At 33.8% G+C, this 14,756-nt stretch overlaps 1 protein-coding gene across 2 annotated transcripts; it reads right to left on the bottom strand.

The window, feature by feature from the left end:
• Nucleotides 1–1,725: 1,725 nt before the first annotated feature.
• Nucleotides 1,726–7,559, bottom strand: LOC118057330 (probable sugar phosphate/phosphate translocator At3g17430). Of its 2 annotated transcripts, XM_035069875.2 has the most exons (10): nucleotides 7,208–7,559; nucleotides 6,857–7,065; nucleotides 6,294–6,401; nucleotides 5,510–5,541; nucleotides 5,354–5,404; nucleotides 4,428–4,489; nucleotides 4,068–4,329; nucleotides 2,863–3,128; nucleotides 2,667–2,758; nucleotides 1,726–2,242 (listed from the first exon to the last, which is right to left on the bottom strand). In XM_035069875.2, the coding sequence occupies exons 2-10, from the start codon at nucleotides 6,944–6,946 to the stop codon at nucleotides 2,066–2,068; spliced, it is 1,140 nt and encodes a 379-aa protein (XP_034925766.1). In that variant the 5' UTR covers nucleotides 6,947–7,065; nucleotides 7,208–7,559; the 3' UTR covers nucleotides 1,726–2,065. The 2 variants fall into 2 exon arrangements, with proteins under 2 accessions (XP_034925766.1, XP_073268220.1); XM_073412119.1 differs by lacking the exon at nucleotides 7,208–7,559 and having other exon boundaries at nucleotides 6,575–7,065.
• Nucleotides 7,560–14,756: the final 7,197 nt, after the last annotated feature.

Here is a 14,756-nt window from a genome sequence, read left to right as displayed (position 1 = left end):
ATCAACCCCATAATTAACAAACCACTGATCCATGATATGCCTCGACAACTGCACTGTCACACCAAAACCCAAAGAAACAAAGCAATGTTATGAGATGTTAGATGGGAAGCAAGTCATTAAATGACAGAATCTTGTAATTAAATTGCTTTTATATCTGAAATATGCTATGCTAATGGTCGTGGAGACCACACTAAAGATGATGATTTTGAGGATGTGTGATTACTTGGAGATGCAATGTTACGAGGGAGAAGATGAGGTGGAGATTTTTGGGGTTATTAGGAACACGTCTACTGTTAAAACTAAGTTGAGTGGAGGGGTTTTGAAGGAGGACTTGAAGATTGAATTGCCTCGTCAGTTTAGAAAGCTTAAGAGCATTACTCAAGTTGATGGTGATTTAGGGTTTAGAAAATCCGGTACACTCAAGAAGAATCCGGTGGTCCCAGATGGTGGTTTTTCGCTTCGAGAGAGAGGTCAGCATGTGGACCTTGTTTCTATACCTTGGTATCTCTAAACAAAGTGGGATGGTGGTGCTTGTAGTTTGTGTGGAAGGCTAGGCTTGCAAACCACATGGACAAAAGGGCATCTCTATGCCCGCAAATGAGACAGAGCTGGAAGCTGTGAAGACATCTAGAGGAATAAATCTTGAATGTTGCATGGTGGCCTTAGAGGGAAACATCAATGATGAGATGGCTAAATGGGCTGTGAAAAACTTGAATTTTTCTGTTAAGCAACCGCTGATGAGATAGATACTTTTCTAATATTTGATCAGTGGCTTTTACCATAAATGAAACATGTGTAAAGGAATTGTTTGGTGAAATTAATGCTGAAAGAGATGTCATAGTGGAGACTGGAGAGAGTGGGTTTTTGTTTTACGGTAATAAAGAGTGAAAGACTTGATCAGATAAAGACAAAATGTCTTGATCAAATAAAGATGGAAGAGTTTCTTTATATATTTTTTTTTGGATTTATGTGGGTGTTTGTATAGTTTATGATGTATCTTAATTAATTTTTTAGATTTTAAAATTAACAATTATATACTAAAATCATGAATTCTAAAGTTAACGATCATGTAAATTTTTAAGAGATCTAAAAAGGACTCGAACCTGTAACTATTAAAAAATAAATCCAAAACCTAAATAATTATCTTTCATTTTAAATAACCTGAAAATAACAAGCCCGTTAAACTTAGGTTCATGACGGTGAAAATAGTGTCGAATGAAGCTGAGATGGAAAGACAAGGGTGGGAAATCTTCTAATAGCAATGTATCAGGTGCTCGTGTCAAAGAAGCTACGTTGAAGACTGTTCTTGGGGAGGTGCTGGTTTATGGCACAAGCTGTTGCCAAGTCTAGAGAGGAAAGAAGTGCAAGATCAAACAAAAATTAATCGGAAGCAGTGGCGCTTCTATTCTCACCTTTTCAATATACTATTTTATGGAAAAAGTCTTCGTTTGGATTTTTAATGCTGGCTGTATTTTGTTAATTCCTATGTAACACTCACTCTCTCTCTCTTTGATGTCAACGCAATACGCGTTCTAGTTCAGTGTAGGAAAATCAAGCACCCACAAACACAAAGGGAAGAAGTTAGCTGTCGTCTCAACATGACAGGAGTGGTAGAAGACAGCTTGGGAGCCGTAGATGCTCTGCTACATTAGCTGTTCTTGCAAAAGGAATTAAGGGGTTAGGAGGATCTTGCCCTAGGTTTTATCTGTGTCAGTCACATCGAACTTCACAAATAATCCCTCTTAATTTCATGCATGAACATGAATAGTTGTCAATCTACTTTCCCATTGCATACCCTCCAAAAAAAAGGGTATCCAAATCAAGAGTTTTGACTATACGCTATGGGCACCAAGCTAAGCATCTGCAGAAGCTATGGCGAAATCAAATCGATGAAAGCACATGCTGCCTGCTACAAGCGTAGCACTTCTCAATTGCCCAAAAATTAAAAAAAGAACGAACAAAAGAAAGCATATCTTTTCAAGTACGTTCCTTTGCCTCTACTGTTTTTCTCTTGAAAATGACTTCCTGTATCAACGTCGGGCTAAAACAATATGGGGTGTGAATGCTACTTGCCAAGCTGCGTGCGACCAACGTGTGATAATCTTGATGAAATTAGAGGCGCTTCTTCATCGACATTCGTATCAGAGGATGAATTCATATTCCCCCCACCACCTCCTCCGCTGTTATCATTGCTGTTATTAGGTGTGAATATATCAGATGACTTCTTCTCCAATTTCCAATCCTGTGACAAAACAATAGGGAAACAACCTGAATTATTAGACAGATGAAACAGTTAATGGGACGTCCAATAAGTTAATTAATGAATTCCAAGATATGATTTAAGGATGATCCACATCACTAGCATATAGTCCACTAATAGAACAAATATGTTAACTTTGCCTTGTTTTTTAACCAGCCAGTAATTTTTCCTATATTTCTTATATCTTTCAGAAGAAACTAACAGATGGGGAAAAAATTGTCACACGGATTATGTTGATCAATCTCTAAACTATGATACATCTTCAAATAACAGGGTTTTTTTATTTTTTTCATATCATGCATCAAAACTCCCTTTTACCAACTTTTTTCCCGCTGATATTGGCAGTCACCCAAAGGAAAGCATTCTAAAATAAATTCATATATCAAGAGCTCTCAAGAAGATTAACCTTTGTCATTCTATCTGGAATACTTTCAGGCAGTTGAGATGCACGAACATCCTTAACTTTCAAGTAGTTGTACATGACAACACCACAAAGTGCTGCACAAAAGTACAACAGTAAACAGTTAAAATAACCTTCCAAAATCTTAAGAAAAAGAAGAAGTAACAATGAAAATCATCCACGTTCATGTGTAGAGAAATACCAATTGCATAGCCAATGATATTAAGCCCGGTTATTGTAGACTCTGGGAATATAACAGTAGAAAGGGCTATAAGTATCCAGTCTTTTAGCACACCAGCAACTCTGATGGTGACTGCCCCAGTTCTACCAATTACCAAGAATATGGAGAAGTTCAAGGCTAAGGCACAGAGAGCATTGGAAAAGAAGATCCAAAAGTTGAACTGAATCTGTGAAACTTCCATCCCAGGCTTCTCCAGTACATACCAAGGCGCGCACAGAAAAACAAAACTGCAAACAAAAAACTATTCCAGCATGAGAACCTGAGCCCTAATACGCTAGCCAATCACATTTCATCAACAACCATAGAAAATATCCTAGAGCATTGCATGGAGTACCCAGATGGGATTTTCAATGTTAACAGTAAGGACAAGTTTGGTATGGGGATAAAGGGGGTGAAAAGTTACCCTTGTAATATTTCAACCCATTCACCTTAGCACAATTCGTGGGGGAGGTAAAAATTTCAAGGAGGGTAACCTTTGATCCCAAAAGGAAGTTAAATGTCGATCTTATAAGGGGAGGGGTAAACGAACTTTGGGGGGGGGGGGGTCCCTCTCTTTCATAAATCTAATAACAATCTATTCTTTTCTCTTCCACTTCTCATTTTAGACCACAATTATAGCATTATTTTTTTATATAATTTAAAAAAAAATTATTTATATCGGGACTGGCTTTTACCCATAATTTTTTCAACTCATGCCAAACTCCCAAACATCCTTAACACTTCACCCCTTGACACTTTTTAAAACCTTAGCATTTCACCTTTAAATCTTGCCCCCTTAACATTCCCCCTTCAAATTTTTAACCTCATACCAAACACAACCTAAATTGAGATAACAGCTAGCCAGATCAACACAATTTTGCATTAGATACCATATCTATGCATTATGATAGGGTTTTTTAAACAAATTTTACAATCAAGGGAACAGACTTAAAGGTGGATTTTCAATCTCCATCAAAATCATATCAAAAACCTAATTGTAATTTCAGGTGGAATTTCAGGATATACAGTTGATGTCAAATTGTCAATTATGTTAAAAAGCTTGTTGTGCATAAAATGCACACGACAAGAAAGAAAGAAGAAACTTGTTTAATATGATAATATCATATGACATCATTCTCTTCCAAAAAAAAAAAAAAAACAATTCTTGAAGGATTTATATATGGTACCTGCATGGAGCTATGTAATATAAGCTGGTGATAGGATTTAGAGTCAAGCCCTTCTTCTGTAAAAGAACCTGAGTTAAAACCAGCCTAAGAGCTTCTGCAAAGATGCCTGTGACCTGGTAAAGTGTGCCAACTCCATTAAAATGAATTTCCCCATATGACGAGATGACAACTCCAACACTGACGAGCAACATGTTTGAGAACACGTCACACCTTGCTTTGTCAGTACCACACATAACAGCCATGATAAAAGTTGCCACTGGCACTGTAAATTCCAAATCCATCCAATATAAGCTGAGTTAAAAGATTATTGTCATAGAAATGGAAAAAAACAAAAATTATTTGTACTGTGCATGGACATACTTAGGGCTTTGAGCATCTGAATGAAGGCCACTGAGATGTACAAGTAAGCAGTGTTACCGAACCTGTTAAGACATGAAATTAAAAATAGTTAGCAAATTCCCATTCCCTCAGAAAAGTCAGCATGAATCATAAGAATTCAGAATTGTCTCAAAATGAATAATTTGATACACATATAAAAAACATGAGGCATTTACTTTCTGAAACGGAAAAATACAATAAAGTTATCAACCAGTAAAAAAAGGAGTGTAACCCTGAATAGACAGAACAAGGTTCTAACATTTAAATGAGGCATAAAACCCATTAGGTTAGCATACATGTGAGCAAATGACAGTGGCTGACATCAAAATCAAGCTGCAAATTCAAAATAGGAAGCACACAAGGAAAGCCTTGCTTCATACAATAAAACTTCTGCCAACAGGAAACATCACATTGAATTATGCTAAACTACCATTCAAAAGCCCAACCAGGTAAATAAGCTATATGCCAGGATATAAGCAGGAATTTTGGATTCCAAATACAAAGAACAAATATAATTAAGCAATGGAAGATCCCTTCCTCAATTATGCTCGGAAAACAGCTTAAGCCTTGGAAAAGGTTACAAGTCACAGACTAAGCTCAAGAGATTTGCGATTGGCATAAACACTTGACCCACAAAACTGCTCTAAGACTTGCACAAGAGCCTGCCATATTGCCAAACCATACTTTGCCTAATTAACATATGATAATCTTAGTGGGTATTCCAGCAGGGAACCAGGTCTTATGACAACATGAAAAAATTGAGGAACTTCTTTTTCCAAAGGCTGGCATAAGAAAGTATATACAACACACCTGGAAATTCTCAAATTACATACCATTGACATACAGTATCTATGAGCCAAATTCACTCATTTCTCATTAGAATAATCTTGCTATGTTTAAGTTCTTACCAAAGACTTGCTGCAAAGAAGGCACTTATTGGCACAACACAGGTTATGTATCTGCGGGGAAAAAATAATCAGAAAAGAGAATTTGGATGGACAGCAGATGAAAATAAAGCAATAAACAAAAATCATAACCGTTTAAATATAAGTTATATCACTTACATTTCCAAAGTCATTTTGACTGGAGACACAACCTGCACATCCAGAAAAGAGGAATAATATTACTTCCAGTGCTCAAAGAGACCGAAAGGAAGCAATGTAGATATGTTGCAGAAGTCCAGAGCTTTCAATAACATTTTTTTTTTTTTTGGAGATCTGGTGTGTGTTCGAACATTTTTGCAGAAACAATGTGACCATACATTTGCAACATAGGTTACAGAGAAATAGCTCAAAACACAATAAGTGAAACTCCACACACATGCTGAATGTATGGCTAAATGGATACAAGCAAACACCAGAATAAACCTAATCCATAGACTATTCTAGTTTTTCCTTTGGAAAAAAGGTTCAACTTATAAAGGACCTAGCAAAGTGATTCAATGAGAATGATGAGGACAGAAATGAGAAGTTTCACCTCTTTTTTCCACTCATATTGAAATAAGTAGGCTAGTAGATAATAAGTATTAATATAATGCACTTTATCATTGATTTCATATCTCATTTGGTTATTAAGAAACTCTAGCACTAATATTCTTCACATTTTCCAAAGGCAAGTCCAATACATTGCTTTAAAGACTCCATAACATTCAAAGATAGACAAATCATAACTTAAAAGGGCAAACAAGAGGTACATGCGCAGTCTTCTGTTCAACCACGCAGAATAAACTTCTATCCATTCCCATAAATTAGAACCATGTCACCCATGAATTAATTGACTGTTCTGTGACTCCCATAGCAGCTGACTGATTTCCAGAAGCACAAAATTAGATAATGTAGGAAGTTGTACCTTAAATACACGAATAAGGAAAAAGGCCACAGCTCCTGAAAACCCCATATGAATCATCGTAAGTGTTATGGGTAATGGAAAGTTGAAATATTTTGGTGAGAGCACCCACTGCAACAAAATTCATTGAGTCATACTTCAATCAATCGTTCACTTCAAAAGAAAAACAGATAAATTACAATTTAAGTTTCAAGTAAAGCACATAAACCACAATGATGCATAAACGAAAATGGCACAAACAACTCCGTAGACAGGTAAATATTTCGAAATCAAGATTTATTTACCATCTCTGTTCAGAGAGAACCAAAAGTATGTCGCCTCTGCAAGTACATGACTAATTCCGGAACTTGCTTAAACTACGCACAGTTTCAGAGCTTACACTCTGGTGGATGAATTGAATGACTCAGTTGGGAATCGGGGTTTAATTCACAAAGGAAAGCTTGTAGAAGGCAGGCAAATGCTACGGAAAATTAGAAGAAAACAGTGGATGCTGGAGTAACCTAAACGCGTAGGCAGGCGAATGGCTATCCATGATAGATAGTGATGTTTGTGTTAAGAGTATTTACCTTGTTGTACAGAATGACTCCAGACGAAAGCAAAACGTAGATCAAAAGGTAGAGATAAGTCAATACCAGCGGCTTATTCACCATCATCATCCCTGCCCCTTTTGTTCTTCCTTAATAAAGCAGCAACAAAAATCTAACAATAACACTATATACTACTGCATTACCATCACCACTAGTTTTCTGCTCTCCTCCACATTATCTAAATCCAGCTGCGACGTCATCGAATTAAATTTAAGTTAATGACAGGTAATATAGAAAAATCAACAGCCAAACCCTAAATCACCAAAAATAATAAAAAAATGTAGAGAAGGAGAGATCCAAATCTAACAAAGTATATCTCGAACTATTTACCAAATGACTCGTCTCGGTTCGAGAGAGCGGAGCTCGATCGATCGATCGATCCGATCTATCTGTTGAATCCAAATTTCGTTTGTTTCACGTTGAAATCGTTGAAAAGACGAAACGAAGAGGAGGAGGGAGGGGAGGGGGAATGGTGATGAATGAATGAGTCAGGTGCGAGTACTACCGAGTCACTGCTACTCACTCACTAGTCCACTACTACTCACTGACATGGATGGATGAAAAGAAATGAATGCGCAGCACAGGTTTTCTTGGTTTCGAAATTAATTAGGGTGATTGATGTAAGCGTTAAGCAAGCTGCAGAGAAAAACAGTGAGAATTCAAGGGTGGTTGACCTGTGGTGGTTATAAATTATGGAGGGCAATCCTAAAGATACCCCTTAATTATGTAGATAGACTCAGTTTTGCACCCAAACTAGTTTTCGTATCAATTTTACCATCCATGTTTTTTAATATAGGAAGAAATAGCATTTCCAGTTATTCGAAATGGAGAAATTGATAAAATAATAATTATTATTAGTTTCAAAATTGAAACTATCCTAATAATTCATTGATGTATTTGAGATTTTTCCAGATATTTTATTTGGTAGCGTTGTCCTTGTTATTCGAAAAAAAGAAGGGGGGGAGGGGCTTAGCGAGTTTTTTTTTTCTAATTTTGGATTATTGGCTGCGTTCCTTTCTTTCTTTCAGATTCTGACTTGTGCTGGTTAGCCTCATAAATTGTTACAATTTAAAATATTCCATATCACTTATTTATTTATATTAACACCTCTTATATGTACTGTAGCTATCATATATCTGTTTATTTTTATATTTTAACAATGTTTTTTTAAAAAAGTTATTTTATTTTTTAAAAAAATTTAATATATTTTTTATATTTTTAAATATTTTGATGTGTTAATATTAAAAATATTTTTTTAAAAATAAAAAATTATTATTTTAATATATTTTTAAGTAAAAATTATTTTAAAAATATAATTATAATCATATTTTTAAACACACGGTAAATAAGATTGTTTTTCAAAACGTGATGTCAGTATTTAAAATAGTTTATTAAAATGTTTTGAATACACCTATAGAAGATATAATCTTAAGATTATTAAAAAAAATAAACTTAATCTCAATTAACATATCAACCACCCGAAACTCGACTAGATTGGTTATAAAAATCGAATATTATAATTATTAATTGTTTAATCATTTTGATTGGGAACCCAATTTTCCTTCCTGCTGGGTTTAAAGTCGACCAAGGAGCCATATCCATGAATTGGCATTGAACAAAAACAAAGCATGCGCTCCCTTTCTCTTTGCCGTTTTCGTTATCTATCTACTAAAATCACAGCCAAGCAAGAGAAATTCTCTCGAATCTTTTTGTTTCTTTGGTAGATTAATTTCTAGGGTAATAAATCAATGATACGAGACTCCATCTTACAAGTAAAGAATAACACAGAAATGAAATGCTTGATTGCGCTTCAAGAGCAATGAATCTTCTGACTTTTGAACTTCATTTTTCACCTCTCTTTTTTGTACCCTAGATAGAAATGAAAGTATATTATAAACTGCATGCACAACAGGGATATTATTATTGATGATGTTTCAAAATTTAATATATTTAGAAATTAGAATTTTTGGTGTTTGGATAATGAGTAATTAAAGTTTATGAAATTGATGGTGGGTAATAAAAACATTTAATACCTACAAAAAATCTTTTTTGGTTGGGTTTAGATACCTTCAAATGATAAAATCAGTGATTTTTAGTTAGGTATTTGCAATAAATAAAAAAAAATAAGTTTTAAATTCTAAAAACAAGAGTATTCGTTATTAATTTTTTTATATATAATAAATGTTCTAGGAATTAAAGTAAAAATACTTAGATAATAAACCATGAATTATTTATCTAAGTGGTTCAGGTGATATGTATAACCTTTTAATCTTGTTATGTTGATTGAATGAAAAGATTGAAGTGTTATTTTTTTTTCTAATAATATTATTAATGAAAGATAAATATATTTTATATAATAGTAATAGATGATAAATATTCCTGATAGTTTAAAAGACATTTAAGATACTAGAGAAAATGTGTGGAAATAAGGGATAAATTTCATTAATGAATGGATGAATAAGTGACATCTATAAAGGAAAAGAAAAGGGAGGTGCAAGATCAATAAACCCAGATATGGAAAAGGCCCAAGAGAGGCCAGTTGCAAAGATCCAGGAACTTCACTGGATGAAGACCAAGAGAAATGGTCACGGGAAGAAGAAGCTTCCCGGTTATATTTTCAAATCTCAGCAAGATTTTTAAAATTAATAGTGGGTGTTGGGATTAATTTTTAATCCTTTATTTAAATCTTTTAGGTGCATGTATAATGTATTCATAATACAATCTTTATAATTATTCCTACATTAATATAGATTTATATGCTGAGAGTATTGTAATTGAAGTTCACATGTACATGGAGCTTCCTGTTGTACGTACGAGAACAATATAATATATGTTACAGTTTCCTTCCTTTGTTCTACCGCTCAGGCAGCGTATTTTGACATCAAGAATAACAACGTGCGTGGTTTTAAAAAATGAGGATAAATAAATAAAATAAATCAATATTTATGATAGTTTTCAAGTAAAACTTTGTACTTTTAAAAAATAAATTACATGATAAACATGTTTTTTTTTTATTCTAGTCAAAACTTGGGTAAGAATCTATTAAATTTTTTTTTATTTAAAATGATATTATTTTGATTTTTAAAAAATCAACAAGATTGACTCTTTTAATCCAAAACTTATACTTTATCTTAAGTTAGGTTTTAAAATTATAATAATAACAACCATATGAATGTTTTAGTTCAATAATTTTTTAATTAAAAGTTTTTTACATGAATATTTTAAGAATAAAAAATAATAAATATTATCTCACAAGATATATCTTGTAAACATCTTTTACTTTTAAAATATAAAAAATTGTTCTAAAATTAGTTCACACACATATTTATTTTTATGTTTTTATTTTATCTATTTAATGAAACATGTTTGTATGTTTATTATCTTTTCTTTTCTCTCATTAAATAACCACCAAATGTTACCAACAAATCTCTAAGCGTGTGGGGCACATTGGCTAGAGAACGCTAGTAAAGAAGAAAAAGAAAAAGAATTATTGACATTTATCTAGCGTGTATAGCATGCACACATTTAGCATTTTGTCAGTGCTTAGGTCTTTAAAGTTGACTTTGATCCAACGCCTCAGTTTTAGATCACAATGGGCCAGCATGCTCATTTCGATTGGGATATAAACCATCTCCAACACAAGGTATTTATATTTACTTGAACAAGGAAAGAAGGAACTTTCTTGCCTATGAATGGCAATAAATAAACATGGATGGGTTTTTATATATATATATATATATATATATATATTTATATTCACAGCTGAAATCAAAATTGAAATCAAAATCAGTATTTATATTGACAAAAAAAGGAGATATTTAAGTCTGAATTAACCCATTATTTATCAAATAAATCTCAGCCCTAATAACTTAAAATTTACACACAGCCCATATTATCCTGTTTTTAATTTTTTATTATATAAATGAGAATGGTGAGATTTGAATTCGTAACAACTTGGTCATCAAGATTCTGATATTATATTAAAGAATCATCTCAACCCAATAGCTTAACCTGTTAGATGAGGTACTAGGATATAATTTATATTATCCTCTCACATTATTTACATACTTGAATTATTAAATATGGAGTATATGTTAATGTATTAATATATATTTCAAATATGTCTATCTAAGTATATTCAATAAAAAGAGTGTAAATATTTTACCTATAAGAGTATCTCCAATGCAAAACGCTATTTTGAAAAGCTAAATTGATAAAATAGTATTTTGAATAATATAAATATAGATTTTTTTACCATATCTATTCCAATAGAAAAAAGCCATTTATATTGGAGTGAAAGAAACAAGTGTTTTATTATTTTTTAATAAGTTTGATGTTATTTTTTTTTTCCACATGGCTATATTTAATTGGTTTATTTTTTTAGTGGCCCCACTTTGTTGGTTTTGGCTCTTTAAAAAGATATGTAAAATAAGCATTTGTGGAAGAAAAAAATGCATTTTAGCATTTTGTTTGGCTTTCCTCTTGGAGTATGCAAAATAAGCAAAGAAAAGCTAAAATATTAATTTTTTTATTTTTGGCTTTCCATTTAGCTTTTTCATTGGAGATGCTCTAAATATATCTAATGTATTTTTGGATTGGATTAGGCAATACTTGTACTTAATTTATTCATCATCTAATTAATAGATAACATATATGAAATAACATTCATGTGACACTACTTGCCTTGTATAGTTATTTTTATAGGGCGATTGGATGGATCATGCAGGCATCAAGTTTCAAGCCATCACATCACAACCTTAGCCAGACTTCAAAGGCACTGATTTTTTGCACAGGTCATGAACACGAGTGAATGGACATTGAATATTGAATCTTGGATATTAAGTTTGTGATCACACCAATATTCTTAAATGTTGATCTCTCTAGCTAGCCCTAATTAAATCAGCAAGGTGCGTGTACGTATGTTGTCGTTTGTGTTGTGAGAGCTCAATACATACATGGTCGATCGGGACAACTTGATGCAACCACCTAACCGCTGCCTAAGCTACGAATGATCAAACATTTGACATATAATGTTAGTTTCAACCACCCTTATGACTGCAATGGTTAGAGCTGGGCAGTGCAGAATATACAAAACCTTACACAAATACATTAATTAGCTATATATATATGATCATAAAAGTTGCAGTGTACGTAGCACACCAGCATCTGTATAAGAACATTAATTCTTCTCTGTATAATAATAATAATAATAATAATAATAATAACAGGGCTAGCTACCATATAATAAACCAGCCAAGAAAGACGAAGATTATGTCCTATATATATATATACGATTTAAAGCAAACCATTGGCTTGTAATTAAGCTGGAGGTTTCCCATAACCTAAAATTCAACGTCAAGAGATTCTTTGTTTGTGTTCCATGAGATATACTTGGAAGCAAATCTATGCATGCTGGTGGCTTGTAAATACTATCCGGTTCAAGCCTGTGTTTTTTGAGTGCTTTAATTTGTTTAAGAGACAAGTAAGTTGCGAATTGCTGACCGTGTCTGTCTAGTGCATGAGAACCCCTGGGTTATTCTATTTGGAATTGCTTAGAGTTTGGGTCCCATTTGACCTAGCTAGCTAGCTAGAACGATCACTTAATTGGGACATGGTCCATGGAGGAATCTATATATATATATCTGCAGTGGGTTGAGGCGGATGAGGAGCTTTAAGAACAATTATTAATTAAGGCTTAATTCCAGATTTTATTCCATTTTTTTTTTTTTTTTTATATATAGAAAATGGAACCAGTTAATCTGCACAAGGTCATTCCAATATCATCCTAAAGGTTTTATATACTCTAGCTAGCTAGCTAGTTTATACTGATTACCGACGAAGGCAGGTGAAAGGCCCTCTCACCAAAACCCTAATTTGTTTATATATATATATATATATATTGCATTTAAAATCTTGATTTAGTGGCAAGATGTTACATAATGTCATTTTCAAACTTGGAATAATGCACCCAAGTATGACAACATTAATGTATACTAACAGCAAGAACACAGCTTTGAATTTCTCCATCTTGGAGCGACCGAGGAGGGAGGCACATCTTCATTCTCTTTCTAGAGATGTTGATTTTGGTACACTGTGATCCATCTTGGAAATTAAGGATCCAAAGTAGTCAAGACTACTTGCAAGCAAGCTGACAATTAATTAGAAACACAAGATCGATGTCTGGTTTTAATTTGACGATCGAGTCCATGTCGTCAGTTTTACCCCGAGCTAGAGAAGATCAGTCATAGGATTCGAATCCTCACGCACCACTTTGATAGATATTTAGTGATCAATCTATCTTCTCCTTAGTCTAGCCTTTAAGCTTTAAAGTAGAGTTCACGACAAATAATATAACGCAAAGCTAGCCCTAATCCTTGCTCCATTTTTTTCCTTTTTGGCGGGGCCTGCTAGCTAGCTGGGGAATGGATTCTGCGTCCAAAAGCAAAGTCCTCTACTTTCTCTTATAAATGAACGTGCCACGCCAGTATTCTTGTATTGGTAATTAATAATTAATACTAGAAAACAACAAGTAATTCACATGTGAAGCAACCCGAGGAGGAGCTAGGGCTTCCACGCGGTTGAACCCGGACCCATCTCAGCAGCATGCAGCTTAATTAACGTTGATGAATCCAATTGCTCTTCTGGGGTAAATAAATAATACCATTGATTTAATTATTCCACCGTAAATATTATTTATCTTAGGATATCTCTCTCTCGTCGAGTTAATAAACCTAGCCTAAGCTTTAACTAATATCCACAGAGAATATTAACTGTAAATCTAGAAGCCCTTTCAACCTCGACCAATGGGTACATGACACGCAAGAGTTAAATAAATAAATGTGCGGGGGGGGATCATGAGAGAACAAAAATGGCACAAAATCAATGTGGGCATTGTGCGTTTGTTTGCTTTCCCTTTCAGTCATCTACCCTTGGCAGCTCCCCCGTCCATACCACCGTGATTATTCCCCCACACCTTCCATATCAGAGGGACAGGAGATTTCAGATTTCATTATAACAGCAATCATGCTGATTAATAATAATAGTTTAGGCACTATTGAAATTCTGACAAATCTGCAAAAACTTTATGAGTTGTCGTGTGGGGACTACCCTACCTGATTCTTCCTTCCATTCGTCACCCGTAAACCAGCATTTCCTTCCCCTTTCTAAGATTTTTTTTTTATTTAAAAAAAAAGTATTTTCATTACTGTTTCAGGATAAAAATACAATGGCATGTTCTTAAATCCATCGTGGAAGCAAAACATCACACACCGCAGCAGCGCAAAAAACAAGCGAAGCCTAACCAGAAGCAACCTCGTCAAACGAGGTTATTTTGGTCATACACAGACCATTGTAGATTGCAAGTATGGTGTCCAGTCTGTTTCGTTGACTAACACCACCACAAAACCTCTCTGTTTTCAAGCCATTCAGATTTGAAACGACAAAAGAAGAAAAAATTATGAATTCCCATAACCAATGTGCAAGGAAAGATATGATATTTGCTTCTTCTTTTTTAATCTGTTCATCTTGACCTTTATCCTTTTCACCGATTCACGCTTCACCAAAATCTCCAATCACGCTGATTGCTCTCTCGTGTAATCATAATCTCATCTCATCTTCCTTATATATTATATATATATATATATATATATATATACTGGCTTGAAATGGCAAGTGGGTTTCTCCTCTATCATGATTTAGGATTTTATTTCAAGACAGCTTAGGTTAACAAGAGGAATTTCTTCTTATACATTAATCGTATATTTAAAAATAAATACTGTATTTCTCTCAACATCTATACATTTCTAGAAGGCTGTCCGAATCAATCCCTTCACAACGTTGAACGTATAATATCAAAGGAACATTAACCTAAACAGAAACC

Source organism: Populus alba, chromosome 10, assembly GCF_005239225.2.
Source record: "Populus alba chromosome 10, ASM523922v2, whole genome shotgun sequence".
Classification (NCBI taxonomy): domain Eukaryota; kingdom Viridiplantae; phylum Streptophyta; class Magnoliopsida; order Malpighiales; family Salicaceae; genus Populus; species Populus alba.
The sequence above is the reverse complement of the archived record's forward strand: the minus strand, read 5'-3'. Positions and strand labels throughout refer to the sequence as shown.

Bases quoted from the DNA above. Each gene is read 5' to 3' on its own strand.
- LOC118057330 (XM_035069875.2), bottom strand. From the start codon at position 6,946: ATGATGATGGTGAATAAGCCGCTGGTATTGACTTATCTCTACCTTTTG. The intron at 5,542-6,293 runs GTACAACTTCCT...CTGGATGTGCAG, and splicing joins TCCTTATTCGTGTATTTAAG to GTTGTGTCTCCAGTCAAAAT. The intron at 2,243-2,666 runs GTTAATCTTCTT...GTTTTGTCACAG, and splicing joins TTCCAGATAGAATGACAAAG to GATTGGAAATTGGAGAAGAA.